The sequence below is a fragment of the Amia ocellicauda genome, chromosome 13 (genome assembly GCF_036373705.1).
Source record: "Amia ocellicauda isolate fAmiCal2 chromosome 13, fAmiCal2.hap1, whole genome shotgun sequence".
NCBI classification, from domain to species: domain Eukaryota; kingdom Metazoa; phylum Chordata; class Actinopteri; order Amiiformes; family Amiidae; genus Amia; species Amia ocellicauda.
This window is the reverse complement of record NC_089862.1, coordinates 24,700,709-24,721,392: the sequence shown is the minus strand read 5'-3', so window position 1 is coordinate 24,721,392 and position 20,684 is coordinate 24,700,709. Positions and strand designations below refer to the sequence as shown.

Sequence of the window (20,684 nt, the reverse complement as noted above, 5' to 3'; positions counted from 1 at the left end):
CAAATCAATTTGGCCAACTAATATGAACTGAGGACTGAAAAGGTAAGCCAGAAGACTGGAGACCTCAGCAGAGTATTTACTGTTTGTGTAAAGAGCATTGTAGTTCAATAGTTTATTTTTTATTATGGGAAGTTATATTATTTTACTGTTAACCCTGAACATTGAAATCAGAGTAATTTTACTTCAAAGGCAAAACATAAAGAATACATTTTGCTTTATAACATCATCAAATGTTACTGACTAATCAGTTTAGAGGCACAACCATACCTTTACCTAAAAATGAAACAATTTCAGAAGCATAAACAGGACACATAATATCATCCTCTTAACTCTAGTAGCAGTAATTTATATATTGCCACTTGATAGGTTATTAATTTTTGTTGTATTGTATGTCACTCATTGAGACTGATTGTTAATTAGTGATGCCAGCTTTATCCACCCTGCCTTAGCTATTGTATTAAAGGATTATTAAAGACATTAGATAGCACAGTTTGATGAGTCTAACTTGTACTCACTCATCTCAGAAACCATTACTGTTGTTTGCATCTTTAAAGTCAAAAGTCATGCTATTAAGATATTCTTTATCCCTATCTATGCAGATATTTGTTTTAATTTTGTCATGTTTGGTGTATTTAAATTAAATCACAGTATTGCAGATGCAGATTTTATCATTAAAATGTAGACCTCTGGTGACTTGGGGTTTATCAGGAGGTGCAAGCCTTGAAAAGACTGCAGTTTCACTATGATTTTAATTATTCAGCTAATGAAGTGAATGAAAAAAACTTGTTTTAAATACTGATGCTTCCAAACATAACCCATAACATTATTTTTATTATTCAGTTCTGCACATTTAAATTTTCATAGTACAAATTTAAATATTATGCTCAACAAAAAAATGCCCAACTGCTTGTTTCTTATATTACTGTGCTGTATATCTTGTATGTATTGTTCCTACAAGAACAAAAGCCAAAAGCTGTGAGTAATTGGCATAAGATATTTTCACTTTATATTTTACTTGTTTTAATTTGAGATTTATCACAATAATTAGTTAATCATGTTATAAGTCCTTCATGAACCTCAGGTGATCTTAGGGTCCAGACATATCCTGGTTTCTGTAGAATAAAGTCATCCCAGAGTACCAGGCTCATTAAATAAAAGCAATTAATTTAACGTATTTTCTAGAGAAAATAATAAAAATCTAATTTAAATTATATGAACTTCACAAATATAGAGCTATGGCTCCTGTAGACATTGTGTCTGAATTTGCTACATACATTAAACATTCTTCCAATACAATAATTTAATTAATCATAATTAGATTAAATGACTGACTGAACCATATCATATTTATTCAGATAATTTACAATACTATGATTAACTCCTTTGTGTTTGCTTTCCATGTAATGGATAGAAGGTTATTGAGTGTGAATGTTTTATCCACATTATGATTCTACTGAAGGATATTGAAGGACGGCATGCATAATTGTGTTTTGGGGTTATCCATTATACTGGTATCTCTTCCTGACATGCTTCCAGGCCCTAATATTGTACAGTATTTGTATTGTTTTTTTTTCTAATAACCTAATAGTATTTACAGTGTATTCTCTGCTAGTTAAACACACTTCAGATTTGGATTCATGACCCTTTTTCCAAAATATATAGTGCTATAAATAGAAACACTTATTTTTATTGCTTGGCCTTTTCCAGTTGAGCATCCCAATAATGAGTTAGCTCTGTATTCTGTATATTTGCCTTCACTTTTTCACTACAGGTATTACATTATATCCCATATAATATGAGCCAAGAATGTTTTTTTGGTTTATTTGTTCTATTATCATCTTTAACATGGTCAAATTTGAATGCAGCATTTTTTTTTAAAAATCAATAGAGAGGATGCCAAAGAGAAAGTAATACTACATTTGTAGCTCAGTTGCTTATTCCTTGTGCCATATGCATTAATGCAGAACCAGCTCATATGCCAATCGATTTCCTCCACACCTCTTTGATTATATAATGTTTGCAAGTTCCTTTTTTAGCAAGACAGATGTGAGAAAGTTTCAGTGTAATTAGTTGTTTCCATATCGTTTTAATGAGAATTGGGATTACAAAGATTGTGTTGGCGTTGGTGTTGACATCATGAAAATATATAATAAAAACCTATATTTATCAAAATAGATAAAGCTTAAATAACAGAAAATCTATATTATAACAGAGAATCTACCTTATTTTTATGTATTTGTTTTTAAAGTATTAATATATGTAACTGGTTATGACATTAAGCTACAATTTCTACTTTCCTATAAATAGAAATTAAATATACCATAGTAGTATAGTAATCATTGACTATTTATTTGAAGCTCCATGCATGTTTGCCTTTGCTGATTCTCTAAGGCTTAGAGGAAGCCAGATCAATCAAATGTTAACTCAGATTGTTTGTTTTAAATACCTAGGTGTAGTAAATTATTGTCACTGTGTGTTTAAACTGAGCTTGATGAAGCTCCCTATACACTAAATTAATGAATGACAGATAAGGTATTATACTAATTTTATCATACAAAATAATAATTTCAAAGTTATCTTTTCTGGGAGCATGCCAAACAAATTGATGAAGAGGGAGCCAAAAGGGGATGCTTGGGTCTCCATCAATCTGAAGTTAGACATCCTTCTAATGATCAGTAATCCTGAGCTTACAATTTCTCTCTTTTTCCTTCCCACTTCCAGCTGCAGTATTGAAATATGAGAACAATGTAATGAATATCCGGCAGTTCAACTGCTCCCCTCATCCCTACTGGCTTCCCAACTTCATGGACGTTTTCACCTGGTCCTTGCCATTTGTTGGAGAAAAAGGTGAGTTCAAACAAAATAAATACTTACTTATAGATAAACTACTGTTTTTAATAGTTTAATAGATAGCAATATTCCCACTAGGGGAAAAAAAAATACTTTGTTCTTACTGTTTATACATATTTGTTTTATTGCTTTTTTATGAGATTTATCTCTTTGGAGAAGCCTTTTTGTATCTTCAGAGACAATGGGTTACAGTCTTCTCTGTCAGAAGTGATTACATCTCATTAAAATACAGTTGTACAACATAGTTTACCACATACATAATAATTAACACAGACCTAAGTGTGTTACTGTTGTTGAAGTGTTTGATGAGTTGATTTGGTGATGGTCAGCATTCATAGGCAACAGATGTTTATCAAAGACATTGTTGTGAGTCCTTAACCAAATACCTGTGCCCTAAAACACACAATCTCTATACTGTTTGACTGTTCCAGCTGATTGAATATCCAGAAGACAGTGGTTGAATTAAATCATGAAAAGACAATGCTTGATTGAAGTAACCTCTCAGACAGAATAAATATAAACTGATGATTGCTTCATAGATAAACTGAAACAATGTATAATATAACAACATGAAACAATTAATAATATATACAGAATATAAAGGAAATAATAAAAGTACATTTTACCACTACAGGAGTGTCTTGTATAACATGGCTATCATTGTTATTCTGTTATAATTCCTGTTCCAGGGTAGTACTTTAGCTTTGCGTTGTGTTTGTCTAAGACTGCACAATGATTTTTATGTTTCAGAGCAAGAACATCACAGTTTTATATGCATTATATTAAATTGAGCTAATGTGAAATCTTCCTTACGTGGTATTGGGGGGAACTTATTACAAAATTGAGCAGGCCACTGTTCCAATATTAACGTATCTTAAAATTTATTGCCAGTGAGTCACAGATGTAAATAAATATAACAGCCAAATGGAACAGCCAAACTCAGCTAACAAGGTGAGGTTGCTGAAGACAGTTTACTGCCAAAACTCATACACCATGGCAAGACTGAGCACAGCAACGAGACACAAGGTAGTTATACTGCATCAGCAAGGTCCCTCCCAGGCAGACATTTCAAGGCAGACAGGGGTTTCCAGATGTGCTGTCCGAGCTCTTTTGAAGAAGCACAAAGAAACGGGTAACGTTGAGGACCGTAGACGCAGTGGTCGGCCAAGGAAACTTACTGCAGCAGATGAAAGACACATCATGCTTACTTCTCTTCACAATCGGAAGATGTCCAGCAGTGCCATCAGCTCAGAATTGGCAGAAAACAGTGGGACCTGGTACACCCATCTAATGTCTGGAGAAGTCAGGTCAGAAGTGGCCTTCATGGAAGACTTGCGGCCAAATAGCCATCCCTCCGACGTGGCAACAAGGCCAAGCGACTCAACTATGCATGAAAACACAGGAACTGGGCTGCAGAAAAATGGCAGCAGGTGCTCTGGACTGATGAGTCAAAATTTGAAATATTTTTCTGTAGCAGAAAGGCACTTTGTTCGCCGAAGGGCTGGAAAGCGGTACACGAATGAGTGTCTGCAGGCAACAGTGAAGCATGGTGTAGGTTCCTTGCAAGTTTGGGGCTGCATTTCTGCAAAGTGGAGTTGGGGATTTGGTCAGAATGAATGGTCTCCTCAATGCTGAGAAGTATAGGCAGATACTTATCCATCATACAATACCATCAGGGAGGCATCTGACTAGCCCCTAATTTATTCTGCAGCAAGACTACAACCCCAAACATACAGTAACAGTCATTAAGAACTATCTTCAGCATAAAGAAGAACAAGGAGTCCTGGAAGTGCTGGTATGGCCCCCACAGAGCCCTGATCTCAACATCATCGAGTCTGTCTGGGATTACATGAAGAGAGAGAGCAACTGAGTTTGCCTAAATCCACAGAAGAACTGTGGTTAGTTCTCCAAGATGTTTGAGCCAACCTACCTGCTGAGTTCCTTCAAAAACTGTGTGCAAGTGAACCTAGAAGAATTGATGCTGTTTTGAAGGCAAAGGGTAGTCACACCAAATATGGATTTGATGTAGATTTTTCTTCTGTTCACTCACTTTGCATTTAGTTAATTGATAAATATAATCTATTATATGTATTTTTGAAAGCATTCTTACTTTACAGCATTTTTTCACACCTGCCTAAAACTTTTGCATAGTACTGTAGATAATAATGTACTGTCATGGAATTCCTTCATATGATGTTTATGTCTGGACTGTTAACTGTATTTGTCTCTGTTTCTAAATTAATATTTATTTTGTATTATTTTACAAGGTATTAATAGACAACTATTACATTTAAATTAAGTGAGACTTTTTTATTTCAATATGGTTTTGTAGATTGTGTCAGATAAGCTCAGCGACTCATGTTTTTCATGGATATAAAATCCATGAAATCTCATCTACTTTAAATGGAAGGTTGATCTACATCTTTACAGGAGTAGGCCTGGGTCTATTGAGTGGGAGCAAATCTGAAATCTGTTGAAGTATTTCACGTGTGATTCTAAAATGACAATAAACAACATTAGAAATCCTCACCCTTTATGTGCACTGTTTTATTAATGCTTAATGGTGCTGTATTAAATGCAGGGCTATGCTTGTAATGAAGCTATTTTTTCGTTGTGTACAGATAAACACATAAACAATAGAAAGATAGAAAGAATGATAAGAAGAAATGTATTGTACTTCTCACTTAGTGTTATAAAATATCTGTATTTCATTTTTCTGTCAGTTACAGCAGTACATTGCTTGCTGTTTTGTCGATCTGTGAGTAAAGTACATCTCTCAGATGTACCTGTGTCGAACCCAGAAGTCATCTAAATACTCTTTCTTTTCTGTTTTTGCAGTGACTGAAATGTTAGTAAATGTTTTAAGCATCTGCTCCAATGATGAACTGACGACTGACGAGGAGATTGATGGTAAGAGTAAGCGTTTGGAAAAACAGAAATGAAAATTCATTGTTTCGTATGCAAACATAAGTGACGAAACAGCTATACAACGATGTGCATAACTCTTGAAAGAATAGACAGAGATGTTGAGAAAAGGCCTCTGGGTAATAACTACAATGATTTGAGCACTGTAACGAGGTAACTGAATCGAGATTTAGTACACAAGAGAACCACGAGGGGGCTCTCTTTGCCTGCATAATAGCCATTTGGGTTGCCATGTCCACAGTCTACTTCCCAATTTACACCTAAGCAGTTGGAATAGGAGGGAGGGGGGCACGGGGTTGCTTACTAGAAACATTTTCTGTATTTTTATAGCCTTTATCTTCTCATGTCTGTGTTGAATCAGGACAAGCCACGGGAGGCTTAACAAGTCCCTGCTTTTCCATTACACCGATCTCTTTACAGCTTCATATTGCACCTGTTACCTTTGTTTATTTGCCTGGGTAATTACTTACAACATCCCAGCTGTCTCAACGGTGCTATAGCTTTTATCAGTTCATTGTCTTAGCAGGAGACTCTGTTCAATTCGTCTCGTCAGTAGGATACTTTTGCACTCTCAGTAGGCACATAGTAGGCACTGATTGGCTTTCATTGTGTGTTCCCTTACCAAATGGACACCAAACAGCAATGCATCTTGTTTCAGGATATGGCAAAACTCTTCATGCTCTGGTCAAAGCCTCTAGGAGTATTTTTCTATATATTCTTTTCACACGTATTCCCCAATGCATCTAATAAAAATTCAGCTCAAGAGATCTCAGTCTAGCTCTTCTGTGTCTTAAATATGAATACGACAACTGTTTTAAGAGCTCATAACTGCACTTTTCATTATAGTGAATAGGAAACAGTTTTCATATTTAAAACCAGAGTTTGATCAATTGCAAGCTTACAATATAGATGAGAGAGGATGCTGTATATATGAGATCTACAAAGTGTAAATCACATTCTTGCATCTCCTGGGAGCTGTGTAGCAAGATACAGTATGTTATTGGATTGTGTTCACAAAGCATGACTTTGTGAGCAAAAATCATTAAAACTTTAGCATTTGCTGAAGTAAAAGCACTCTCATGATGAGAAGGCAGAATCCCACATTCAGGTTTATTCAATAATGTCCTTAAGATGGAACAACACTAAGAGATCATACTTGTGTTTAACCCCTTCTGCAGATATATTACAACAGGGAAAAATAAGTCCCATGACTCTTTGCAGCCCATATTCAGATAACATTTTCATTAAAGGAAATCTGTACAGAATCTTTTTTTTTTTTTTTCTCATGTGGTTATATAGTTCGTTAAAAATGTGTATTACATGCATAGCTCTTTTCATAACAACAAGCAATGTTCTAGGAAGACAATGTACTTTAACAAAGATATAGTGACTAGGAATAAACATAATTAAAATGTTAACATACCACAAAACATCATAAATAAGTGATTTGTGGTTCCTAGGTCACTTGTGCAGTACACAGCATGTGTATAGAGGGTCCAATATGTGTCTGCACTCCTGGTCATGCCTAGCCACATAAGACTGATTACTTATTTCGGCCAAGAATTCATATTTCCCATAAACTTAAGCTGTTAGTTGTTGAGAAACACAGGTTAGATCACCCCAGATGCTGTCTGAAAGCAGGGAAGTGCCCGTTCAGCAAATTGGCATGCCCGTGTAATTGTTACTTGAAAAACAGCTGGGACTGCCAAGTCCAATGTCAGATTCCTTTGGGTTAACAGGACTGATCAGCCACTGGAACTAACAAGATTCACGTCTGCAACCACCTGCTCAATTCATATAGTCAATATAATATGTAACATACAGGTTTTTAATTTATAAGTATTTTAACTTGGAGGGTAATATCAGAAGGTTTGCATATTGAGGTAAAAAGTTTCACTGCCTTAATTTTCATTTTTTAATGTAATTAAATACCAAACCTTTAACTGAACATATTGCCATAAATGATTGCTTTTACTAATGTCATGTAGAAAGAAGGCAGCATGCTGACCAGCATGTTTTTTTCTTATTTCTGTTTCTATTTTCTGTTTGCTTTCCCAACCACAACTTTTTATGGCTTTTAAATGAAGAAGGAAGGGAAAGAGACTTAATTAATAATTTGCCTGTTGTCTTTATCCAAGGCAACTCAATTTCAGAAACAATACTGTTATAAACATGTTATACACATGTAAAATATGACATGGTTCAAAGAGTAATGAAGGAGAATAATAAAAAAGAACCATGAACAAAAGACAAATGCATAACATACAGCAAGTGCAGCAAAGACGTAAAATTGTTTCGTAGCTAAAGCCCAGAAGTAGTGAGTTATCTGTTCGCTGGTGATGTCCAAAATGTTTATCACTGCAATAACGTTTCTTGAGCTGACTTGTTAGTTCTGTGTAATTTAATTAAGAAATGCAGACTATTTTAAAGCAGGTGATTATAGTTTTGAAGGTAGGTGCACCAGTCATAAATAAAACCCCTAAACCAATGGCTTGACCCATAAGCCAAAACGGTGATGTATTCCTATAAACCACTGTGCTGTTTGTGTAACATTTCTAAAATTGGAGTACCACGTACAGGTCCCCAGTTGATATATACCTCCTGATACAGAAAGTGAAAGATGTTAATTGAACCCCAGTGTACGCTATTAAAAGCCCTGATTATTTAATATGCACGTGTTTATCAGAACAAAAATATGAATATCACTTTTTTAGATCATTGTAAGTTTGAGTTTTAAGATTAAGTTAGCCGGCCTTTATTATAGTTGTGAAAATCAAAGCCAGATCAGATGCTCACTTAGTTGATCCTTCCCTATTGGAACTTAACAGAGACTGAAATGCCATTTTAAGCATCACATTTGTCTTTTCTGTTGTGGAAAAGTGTTCTGATTCACTAACATTTCCTAACAGTGTCTCATCTTTTCTCTTTCTTTTCTCTGTGTGTTTAATATTTTCTACTGTCCTCTGTATGGATTTCATTTACTTGGGTGTCATATCTAATTTGTTTCTTTTTTTCTGTTTTTCAGAGTTTATTTAAGCATTGCTTTTCTTATCCATGGGTGTTTATTTGCTTCTCTGTGTTTTTTATTTTGTTTTTTTTCTGTTCTGTTTTGTTTTTTTTGCTTCCTTTCATATTCCTCAACCATCCACTGATCTCTCTGTCTTTTCTCTTCTGGGGTTTTCTTGAGAAGAACAGCTTATTTATGGCCCTAAGAAAGGTACAAAATCCAACATGTGAACCACTGTAATGTACAGAAAGGTGCTCAATATCTTATTGAACGTTTCTTGTTAGTTCATATTTTCATTTCAAGATTACCTACAGCAAACAAAATCTTGAATTAATAACATTCCTAGTCATTTAGGAGAGAGCGAAAAATACCTATAGATATATAGATATCATATATATGAATGAAAGACAATATTTCCCTTTAGGGATGGCATGACATAGATCAGTTGTTGATGAATATAATAAAATATACACTTTGTGTTTCAACTGATTAGAATCAGATGTACTTAAGTTGATATTATTAGGAATATGTAGATTGGTATTTAACACTAGAAGCGCCGACATTTCGAACTACCTACAAGCACCATAGCCGGTCATTGTAACCGATAGCTCTTTAACAGCTGTGATATGATAATCAAAGGCATACCATCGTTTCACAGCACTGGCACAAACCCACGAATGATCTGTCATTCCTAGTATCACTGATGCCCCTGAATCAGTCATGTTCATATACATGGCATTTCCAAAATGAGCTCTCTTCAATCTCCGTTTCCAATCCATGTTTATTTGCGGGTAATCACTGTATCCACTCGATCTGAGTACAGCTGTAAGAAAACACCTGTAATGCTGTACAATGCATGTGTTTTTCAAGCAAATGAAAGACTGTAGACAGGTAGAGGTCTGTATTGTAATGAGAAGGCAGGATTATGCGTTATATTTTATTTATTATGTATTTAAATGACCGGTCAAAATAACCTGATTTTGGCTATTTTAGGTAAATGTGTTTATAACTTAATTATTTTTGCGTTTATGCACCCAAAATGCTGTAGGCATGTTTAATACATATATTTAGGAAAAGTTATGAATGGGTATGCACAGTGTATTTAGGAACACAGAGTAATTCAAATTTTAATAACCAAATCGGTCAAATTGACCGGCTCGGCGCTTCTAGTGTTAAAAAAATTGAATGTGAATATGGTTAATATAATCGGATATACCAGTGTTGCCCCAACAGCATACTCTAGTTCTCCGTTTCCTCTTTTCATATTGTGCATCCATAACCATTTTCATTTTTGAACCACTTTTACCATCTCCAAACGTCTATTGTTCCTTGGTTGCCTCATCAGAAATGCCTTTCCCACAATGCTTTAAACTGTAGAACAATTAAGACCAGAACAAATATTTGTTATTCATCCTGGATCAGGGCATTTGGAATAAATAATCTCAAACAGATTGTATGACTTTCACTAATTAGCTTACAATCAAGAATTTTCAGACTGCAATGTTAGCGTCAACTGCCATATGATCAATTGTATAACACAGGAGTTAGAAATGATACATTCGGTGTGAAGTCTGCACTAAGGAAGTATTTCATGTGTGGAGCCTTGAGGGGCCATAAATCACAATCATGAGAGTACTATGAAACCTTGATGTCCTTCAGTAAACATGCACTATGCACAATTTATGTCTCAAACTTCAATGGCCTATATATAATTTCCCTTCTACAGAAAAAGTTAAGAAAACAGAGTTCATGGCGAAAATTGCCCATTTGTAGAAGTTAATTAGCCTTGATGCATGTGTGAAAACAACATGTTTTAATGCAAAGTCGTCAGAGCCTAAGGGAGAGGTTGGCGCTTTTGTTGTTAGCAACCTCAACTTTACACAGAATTTTCTAAAAGGATTTAAAACCTCTCCTGAGAGGAGAATTGGGCTCAATGTGAAATCCATAAACAAGTTTCTCCCCAGGAGCATAAGACTAACAGTAAACTTTTACAGACCGTTTTCGGAAACTGGATAAACTGGATTTTGTTCATTATTTATTTATTTGAATAGTACCAAACCACCAGAGAAAGCTACTGAACTACACAGAAGAATACATTTGGAATTTAAATGACAACTCTTAGTCCTGAAGGCTTAATTTTGTCAAGTTTTTATTTTTATTTATTTTTCTGTCCTGTGCATGCATAGAATATGTTCAGAATAAGAAATACCACACATTAAAAACTTGAATACTCACACTTGAATTTGTGCTGTCACTATTAATTATTTATTTCTTTATGTATGTATGTATCCATCTCTTTAATTATCTATTTACTTATGTATTCATTCTTTCCATTATGGCAGATAATGTATGTGGACATGCATATGGCTATATAATTTAAACCTGCTCTAATTTAATGTGCTCTGAAATGCATTCTGTATTGAAATCAGTTATACATTTTTAGTTTAAAATACAAATGTATAATTTTGACATACAAAAGAATAAAAAAATATGTTTGAGTTTGTGGGGCTTTTTTTCCCCACTCTCTAATGTTTTATTTGCTTATCACTCTTAATTAAGAAACAAAAAAAGTGTTTGCATGAATAAGACAAAGTGTAGGCAACATTAGTTCCTCCGTTTCATATTCTTGTTAGGACTTTGATGTAACCAAAACTTTATTCCAATTAATTGAAAACATGATTTGCCTCTGAAGATCATGTAAATAGTGAAGAATTACTTGGAACAAATGTTTGCAATGGAATCAAATGGTAGTGCCAAGACTGCCTAACGCTGTACCAGACTGAGAGATTACATCTGTTAAGGTGCTTATTTTGACCATGGTCATGCTTCCTACCTTATATCTTTGAATTTATTTAGTACATTTATATGAATCCATTGCAGTCCCTCAAACAAAGTACACCACAGGTAAAGAATAATGGGCAGAAAATACAGAACATACAGAACATCACTACTTTCATAATAGGCCGCCTTTTCTCAATTTTATATTTTTTCCTCCCTTTAGGTGCTACTGCATCAGCACGCAAAGAAGTAATCCGCAACAAGATACGAGCCATTGGCAAAATGGCCAGGGTATTTTCAGTTCTAAGGTATGAACTGACGATGGCAACTTTTCTCTGAATCTTCCACTTGAAGGGAAGCCTAGTTTACCAACTAAATAATTCCATAAATAAATATCAAAGCTATCAGAATGGGAGAAATTAATGTTGAGGATATTTTATGACTTGAATTATGTTAACTGTTCATCTGGCTCTTTGTAACACCCAGTATTAAAGCTCATGTGTTTCAACAGACAACGACCTTATGGCAATTCATGCAGCATCTTTTCCTCAAATAAAGCAACATCCTTTTTTGACAGAGAATAATACATTTGAATTTTCCGCAGTTTTCCAAATTAATGGCAAGGAGTCTTTAGGAATGCTGCAAGTTTAAATTATTTTAAGCCTCAGGAGAAAACTAATCTTTTTGAATGCACTTATATAATTTGGGTGTATCATCCATGTAAGCTTTATTCTCTTGTTTTGAATGCTTCCTAGTCAAGTCATCCAGTTAGAGCAATACCGTCGCATGAGGACTATCTAAACCTCTCTCTTTCTTGTGTTGCAGAGAAGAGAGTGAGAGTGTCCTTACACTAAAGGGTTTGACTCCAACCGGGATGCTTCCCAGTGGTGTGTTGTCAGGCGGGAAGGAGAAGCTACAAAATGGTAAGCATGCCTTTCAGTCATTCATATCTCTCTTCATAGACTACATCATGATGTATTAGACTTAAGAACCATTAATGTTAAGTCAGATAATTCACGTTGTTGTGTACAAAGATTAGTTTAATAATGTATTTGTTTCCAGTGATGTATCAAAAGCTGTTTATAATCACTGTCCTGTAAATACAATTATAGTACCATTGTTCAACATGCCTAAAATGTTTCTTAAGCATAAAATGAGAGGAATGTTAAATTTATATTTTAATGTAAAAACAATTATTGAGATAGTAAGGCCCAGACCAATTTAAAACTTTGTCTCAACTGCCAGTCCCAAATTACAGTGGCATTACTTGATGGCAGCTCTTTATTTGAGAGAGAGTTCTTCCTATATCAACAAACCTGCCATCAAACACTGTGGTTTAAATTTGAGATCGGTGTGTAGGTCAAAGATTTGATTTGATCTCTGCCTAAGTGTACTCATGAACAACTATCGTGATAGATGTTTGTTTTATTCCTAACATCATGTTGCATTTTAGTTTCCAAGTTAAGCACCCTTTCAACATGTGGTGATTATATGAATCTCTACTATATTACTCCAGTTCTGGGGTCCATTGATTCTTGAGAATTATTGTTCCTTCATAAATTGTTATCCAAATGTATTTTAGATTTTTTTTGGTATTGTTGACATGAATATACTGTCAAGCTCTTTTCCTTTTTCTTTTCTTTCTCTTTCTCTCTTTCTTCCCCCCTCTCTCTTCTCACCCCCTTCTCTTTCAGTCTTTCTCTCCCTATCAATCTCTTTCTCTCAGTCTACAAGCTATTGGTTATCTCAAACATATATATTTTTTTCTATTTCCTTCTTTCTCCTTTCTCTCTAGAAACTGCAGGTATAATCTTTTGCGCAAGTATTCTGTCAAAGACGTGTTTGTGAGACAAAAGTAGAATGCACCCACCCATGTCAAAATTGTAAAATTACAATTACTTCTATTAAGTTGGCATTCTATCTCCCTTACATCACAGTACAATATATGTACATGTATGTATTTATATGTGTGTGTGTGTATATATATATATATATATATATATATATATATATATATATATATATATATATATATATATATACACACTCACATCTATATGGGGAAAATATCACAAGGAAAATGTGTGAAGCATTTCCTTTATTTTGTTGGTTAAACTGTAGCTAGCTACAACACTGCAAAACTACCCTCCCCCCACCCTGCCCCTCCACAAAAAATAAAGTTTATTCTTTATATACTATAAACTTAATATGTTTAAGGCAAGGGGACAAAACCTAGAATTTTTCATTAATCCTAAACTGTGTTTGAAAGGGGATAACAGTAATTTATTTTGCCATCCACAATAAAAGAAAATAGACAGAAATCTAAACAATTTCACTCCTTTCTTTGACATGTTAGATGTATATAAAATATTGACATTTTCAATTTACACTGTACAAGTTTAAATTGTCATTACCTGGATACCAACAAAAATAATACAATACAGGGGTTGGTGTTCAGCCAGTTAGAAATGTCTTAAATTGAATTTAGTCCTCCAACTTTCATTAGCTCATTAATCTTGCCAGGTGATAAAGGAAAATGTGGAGTAATGAAATCAGAAGGCACTTATCTGCCTTTAAACTCCCATTGGATAGCAACAGAGTTGGGAAATGGGGCTTTTCACATTTCTGAGGTGAATTTAATACAACAAAATGACATTGTTTTCATATACATCTGAGGATCATTCTTGTTGGACAAATGTCCCGTCTCAGAAAGTAAACTGTAGCAGTCCAAATCCTAGGGATCCATTTCCCTTTCCAGTAGGATTCCATTTGGGTTGGTTGGTTGATTTGGTAGAGCTGTTATAACCCACCACCGCAGCAATTTTAATTCCTATACTTTAAAATAGGAGAGGATCCTATATTATTATGTGTCCTTAAGCAAGGACTTCCAACCCTGTAACACCTAAAATCTTTTGAACCTCAAATGGTCTCCAGTAAAGGGAAACATTTTAACATGTCAAAAGTGAGTGAAATTATTCTGATTCTTGTTTCAGCATCTGTAGATTCATAACATAGCATTGAGTATCTCAGCTGAGATAGACAAATGTGCTTCTGTCACAGTGTTGTGCTTTCATCATCCACTGGTTTTCGTTTCTTCTGTGCTTGTGTTTGTTTTTGTTGTCATTTATGAGGGTGGGGGCATTTGCCTTTAAGAGGAGTTGCTGTAAGTTTTTCTATGTTAGTCTAATGGTAAACATGCAAAGATTGTGAACTGGGTCATGTAAGTGATGGTAATTACACATTTTAATGGGTAGATAAATATTGATAGGTAGATCAATAGATTGATATTTTACTAATTTAAAATGTAGGTAGACCCATATTAGAAGGGTGTGTTCTGCAGATTATATAGTCTAAAGCAAAAAGAAAACCAGTTTTAACCAGTATATATTCCAAAGAAATGTCTGTGAAGATGGACCTCTTTCATTCCCTCAGTTTTTCTTTTTCCTGTCTTCAACTACTCTTTTCCCCTGGTTAAAATCTGCTTTGAACTTAGATGCCATTATCTGTTTTGTCAGTGTCCTAAACGTTATTCCTGTCAATACTCCCTTTTACAGATTTAATAATCCTTTAGCAGCCCACAGCCCCTAGATATTTTGCTTGCCATGATGTATTATTAAAAAAGTGCAATGAAGAAAACAAAATAATCTCTGGATCTTTATAGCCATGCTGAATATACCTACATCATAGACTTTCTCTCATGGCAGAAGCCTCACAGGCACCTCCCAGCTGTGCTATGAGATGTCACGTCCGTGGCAATTCATCTTGATTCAGTGCTGTCATTCTGTTAGTTGTTATTTAAATCTCAGAAGAAACCATAGCTTCCAACAGGTCTTTAAACACAAATTAAATCATTCATAATAGCTTTTTCTCCTTTTTTTTCATCTCCTGCGAGAAATCGCACCTAAATTGTATTCCAAAAAATCTATTCCAGATCTTTCTTCGTTTCATTTTATATGATCTTATTTTTCAAAAGCTCATGCTTCTTTTCCTCCCTACTAACATTTGTGTGTGTCCTTTTGTCAAAATACCAAGAATTTAACATTTAGTTGCATTAGCTCCTTTGCTGCTCATTGACTTGTTCTCAGAATTGAAATCCTCTGCTCACTTTTCTCATTCGTTTTGCAACCCCTTTCTTCTCTTCAGCTACTATTGAGGCTATTGAGGCTGATGAAGGTAAATAGGCCAGTCCCCCTTTCTGTTGCTTTTGCAATAGACAAGGGCCCAGCTGGGTTTATTCGTTTTGCCGTAGCTTGTATAGAGTGTGTGGGTGTTGGGCTAACAAACTGTGCCATAGTATTAACAAAACAATATGCTTGATTTAAAAGGGAACAATCTTCACCAGTCAGTGAAGATGGCATACATATATAACTTCGTATGTTTGTATGCACACTTCACCTGAATATAAAGTTCATATTCCTTCTCAGCATAGTCCCATGTAGGATAAACAACATAGTGCATTCCATTTTTCCATTCCACAACACAGATCTCAATATGAACACGACCAGACTCTGTTTGCACCGTCATGCACGTCATATGTAATTTAATTGGAAGTCAAGGTTGTTAATGTAACTGCAGCATACATATTAGACTAGCTCTGCAAACCAAAACAATCAGTAGGAAAAATGAACCTGTGCTTTTGTGCTTAGTGTTAGAACCTTTTATTTATTCAAAGACTGTTGATGTCACAATTTTATATTTTGAGGAAATGCTTTAGTATATTCTTAATTTACACTGATATCACGGATCATACCATGCTTATAATCATCAAATTCTACCCCACAAAATTGTTCCCCTTTAAAACAATTGAATATCTGCAGTTGTACTTTGTTTTTGCAAGGATTGTATTACAATATTTGTAAAGACCTACATTGGAACTAAATTGTGTCCAAAACCTAAATGACTCCAAATTTACATTTGCAAAGAAAAAAATCAGTGACACCTATTAAAAAAAAAAAAAAAAAAAAAGACGCAAGAACAACATCAACTGCTCACTAAATAGCAGTTAACCAGCTGCTATTTATGTTGGAATTGCTGATTAATTCCTTCTAACTGATTCTAATCTACAGTGTGCATCAGTGTTGAAACCTTTTGCTTTTCCATGTGGTTTCCTGTGATTCTGCCTTGTTGTGTTATATATGTGAGCTGCTAATAACCTGTGTCTGGCCTGTACAATGCAGCAACACACTGCCTTACAATTGAAAGATTAGATTTAGACTGGAATTTGTGACAACCCCTCTCTCCAGAACTCATATCAAGAACCTTGCTCCCTCGAGTGGTTTGCTGCATGTCTTAGCAGGCAAAACAAGTGGTTAGCATCAAGTATTTTGTTGAGTATTTCCACACAGTACTGTATTTCAGATACTTTCAATGTGATGTTTTGTTTTTTGCTATATTACACTGATACCTTATTTACACATTTTGTGTTAATTTGGATTTTGTTTACTTTTTCTTTTTTATTTATTGTATTCCCTTTGTCTAATTAAAATAATCCCTATGTTATTATTACCATTATTCTACCTATACAGGTATATGGTATTATGTTGTATATCTTGTATATATAAATATAAATATATGAATAGTAACATTTTGGGTATATTATAATTATCCTGTTAATATGTTGATTTATTTTTTTCATTTTAAACAATTAATGAATATGCCAAAGAGTATATCCACTTGAATTGATTTACAAATAACATTTAATAATCATTGCATTAAATTGTCAACATGTTCAGTTCTAAATATGCACATCTATTAAATAGCACAATCATTAAATACCTTGCTTAAAAAATGAACTGACTTAATCTCACAATAACTGGAGCAGATATATTTTTCATGGCTTGAATTTTATATGTGGCAGGTTTTAATAAAATAGATTCTGAGATTTTAAATACAAATTAAATACAAATGAAGCCATACTCCATGTTGTTTATATATTGTTAATCTCCATATCCAGTTCATGTGTGCAGTATTGTAATGTATAACATCTATATCCTTTTAATACAACTGATAAGAATGCAAATCTTCTGCAGTTTGAGCAGTTTATGATATAAAGTCAGATGATAGTTAGCTGAACCCTCCTGGAAATATTCATTTAGTCAATAGAGAGCTCTCTAGTTCCTCTGAAGCTCTGTTCTTTCAAACTTCTCTGGCACCCTGTGTGTCTGCCGTTTCTTCATGCTTTGCATCGTCATCCTTCCACTTCTTTAAATGTGATATATGAGGCTCACCATGATTGAATTAATGAGCCTTCATTTTTTTTAATTATTTTATTTAAAAAAACATTTTATCTTCCTTTTATTCATTTATTCATAGTTTATCTGTCTGGAAGAGCTATGTAGGCCCTATTCTTTAGGGTGCACAGGATGTCTTTCTTACAACCAGCATTAGTATCAATATGTAGATACCTATTTTCCTATGAGCTCTTTGTATTTGTAGAGATTACAGATTTTCAGCAGTTTTTTTCTTAATGTAAAAACTTTAAATATATGTCCCTATTAGTTTTGATTCAGTTTTACTTTTTTGTTTGTTTTGTTTTTTCTTTGTTTTCACCTTATTATGGACACATTGGTTTTGTTTCCTGTCAAAAGGTCTTGACAGTGAACAACACCAGAGCACAGGAGGTATGTGGCCTAATGGTAACTTGTCTGTTTCTCTCATTTGCTTTCCCTTCAGCCATCAAAGGATTCTCACCTCAACATAAGATCACAAGCTTTGAAGAAGCCAAAGGCTTGGATCGCATCAATGAGAGAATGCCTCCCCGTAAGGACGCCATCCCATCCGATGCCAGCCTCAACTCGCTTAACAAGGCCATCTCCTCAGAGACCAATGGCACTGATAGCAAAGGCAGTAGTAGCAGCAACATCCAGTGATGTGATCTTGGGTTAAAGGCTGTAAGGCAAGTAAGAATGGCTGCCAATACAGCAGTTGGGGGATTCTTGCCTCTTCTCTGTAGTAGCTTGCTATGGAGTTGAGAGGTAAGATCCAGTTTTTCAGTATCGAAGGACATAGGGGGAGAGAGAGAGAGATAAGGAGAGAAAAAGAGAGAGAAGAAGAAGAGAAAGAGTGGAAGAGAGAGGGAGGAGATAAAAATAAATATACCAAGAAAGATCCTAAAACATAATTTGGTGGGTGACAATTCCCATTCTTTGGATATGCCTTTAATGCTTGTAGAAACATGAAACGTTATTGCTGGTTCACTCTTTTAAGAATCTTGGGGAATATACTTGATTATGTATTGCATTGGGGAGAACTTAATGGGGGTGTTTTTGAAAGGCCTTTACTCTATTACTGGACATGGAAATTTTGTCTAACTTCTTACTAACTCTTGTACGTTTACATAATACAGCACTAAAATGGACAGAACGTAAAAAAAATTAAATAAAAAAATAAAAAAACATTTTTAACATATAAGGGTGTACAAACTAAGGACTATTTATTGATAACTTTTTTTTCTTTTTTTTTTTTTGCTACTCTTGTCATTAAAATAGCTCTGAAATAAATTAGGCAGTCTTAAAAGAATGTTGCAAAATTGTTAATATGCCAAAAAGGAAAGTTTAATGGTTTTGTACAGATCATGCTTACCTCAGGTTTATTTAGTGTGTGCTTTGGCCCTTCCTTCTGTATAATGGCTAATTTACTTGGCAATTAATAAGTTTTTCTTTAAGTTTAATAACTGGAATTACATTTATCATTTGCGGATATATATATATATATATATATATATATATATATATATGTATGTAATGTTTTATTTTGTTGGGGGATAGAATTATTGGTTGTGGCTTGCTGCAATTCTGTATTTATGAGTGGTATTTTTTTTTCTCTTTTTTTTAAGTATAGTGAACAAAAAAAAAAACACCATATAAAGTTCAGTGAAAAGCATCTATATTCTGTAAAAATAGTAATTAAAAGAATCTGCCTATGCATGTTTTATAAAAAATAAATAAATTAATACATAAAGAAATACATCAAGAAATACATAGATAACTAAATAAACTTGGCTGCATAAGCCTGTTTGGGACTGTAATGCGCTTAGTGGATATATACTGGAAATGTAACCCGCATTCTTTATATTCACTCAATGAAATTGCTTAATGACTTCAACTTTTTTTTCTTTTCTTTTTTTGTAATTAAAGCATTGAAATATTTAAGATGGGGGAGGATTCATAATATTTTTAACATAATCTTGTAAGTGCACATGTAGTCCAATTAGCATGTTTAGCCATTCTTGTGAGATAAGTTTGTGGTTACATGTGGAACTCCAAATGCATGGTAGCTGTTAGTGTCATATAATGGTTTAGTAATTTTTGTTCTGTTTTGTAACGTGCCACAGAAAAGTGTAATTTTATTATTATTATTATTATTATTATTATTATTATTATTATTATTATTATTATTATTATTATTATTATTACTACTACTACTACTACTACTATAATTTTTTTTTTTTTTTTTTTTTTTTTTTTTAACTCTCTTGCTTTGTATATCAGTTACGGGTTTATTACTGCTCCATACTTTAAGGTAAAACAAAAGAGAAAAAACAAAAAAGTCCATTGACCTTTTTTAACAACTGTATAAGTGCCCAAGTAATTCACTACAACATGAAGCCTTGCTTTTGTAATTTGACTTCTAAACTGTTGGCAGATAAAGCATGCACTTGCAACAATGAAAAGTATTTTATATTACTGTTCAATAAAACGTGCATGAAATTAAATGGTTTTGATTGTGTGTGTGTGTGCGTGTGTGTGCGTGTGTGTGAGTGTGTGGAAACATCACTATAATTTTCTGTTCTACATTTGCAAAAGACATTTGGTTCTGTTATTTTATAAATTACATTGTTTTTAATGCACTATACCATTATGCTCAACCATATAAAAGTTTAAATTATATATACTAACAATAAAATGCTTGCTTGCACTTTGTGAAGCTCAGCTGTTTTCTTCCTATACTGGATAAATAAGGTCAGTAAATAGCAATAACAGTGTTAGATTAAAAGTGTCTGATGATGAATTGGACTAAAGAGATGATGCCACAAGGATTTAGAAATTGAATTTGAGTGAGCTGGGGCAGAGTCATGATTAGACATAGTAGTACAGAGCACTTGAAGACTGAAAATAAGCATTTT

The 20,684-nt window shown here is 34.0% G+C and overlaps 1 protein-coding gene across 2 annotated transcripts in view; it reads left to right on the top strand.

Moving 5' to 3' along the window:
- Nucleotides 1–20,273, top strand: part of LOC136766651 (protein phosphatase 3 catalytic subunit alpha) — a 148,603-nt gene extending 128,330 nt beyond the window's left edge. Inside the window, exons 9-14 of one of the 2 annotated variants that reach the window (XM_066720311.1) lie at nt 2,722–2,847; nt 5,689–5,760; nt 11,784–11,868; nt 12,386–12,483; nt 15,704–15,733; nt 18,233–20,273. In XM_066720311.1, coding sequence (XP_066576408.1) covers nt 2,722–2,847; nt 5,689–5,760; nt 11,784–11,868; nt 12,386–12,483; nt 15,704–15,733; nt 18,233–18,429 — 608 coding nt within the window. In that variant the 3' untranslated portion in view covers nt 18,430–20,273. The remainder of the gene's footprint in view (nt 1–2,721; nt 2,848–5,688; nt 5,761–11,783; nt 11,869–12,385; nt 12,484–15,703; nt 15,734–18,232) is intronic. The other variant, XM_066720312.1, reaches the window with a different exon arrangement.
- The last annotated feature ends 411 nt before the right edge of the window (nt 20,274–20,684 follow it).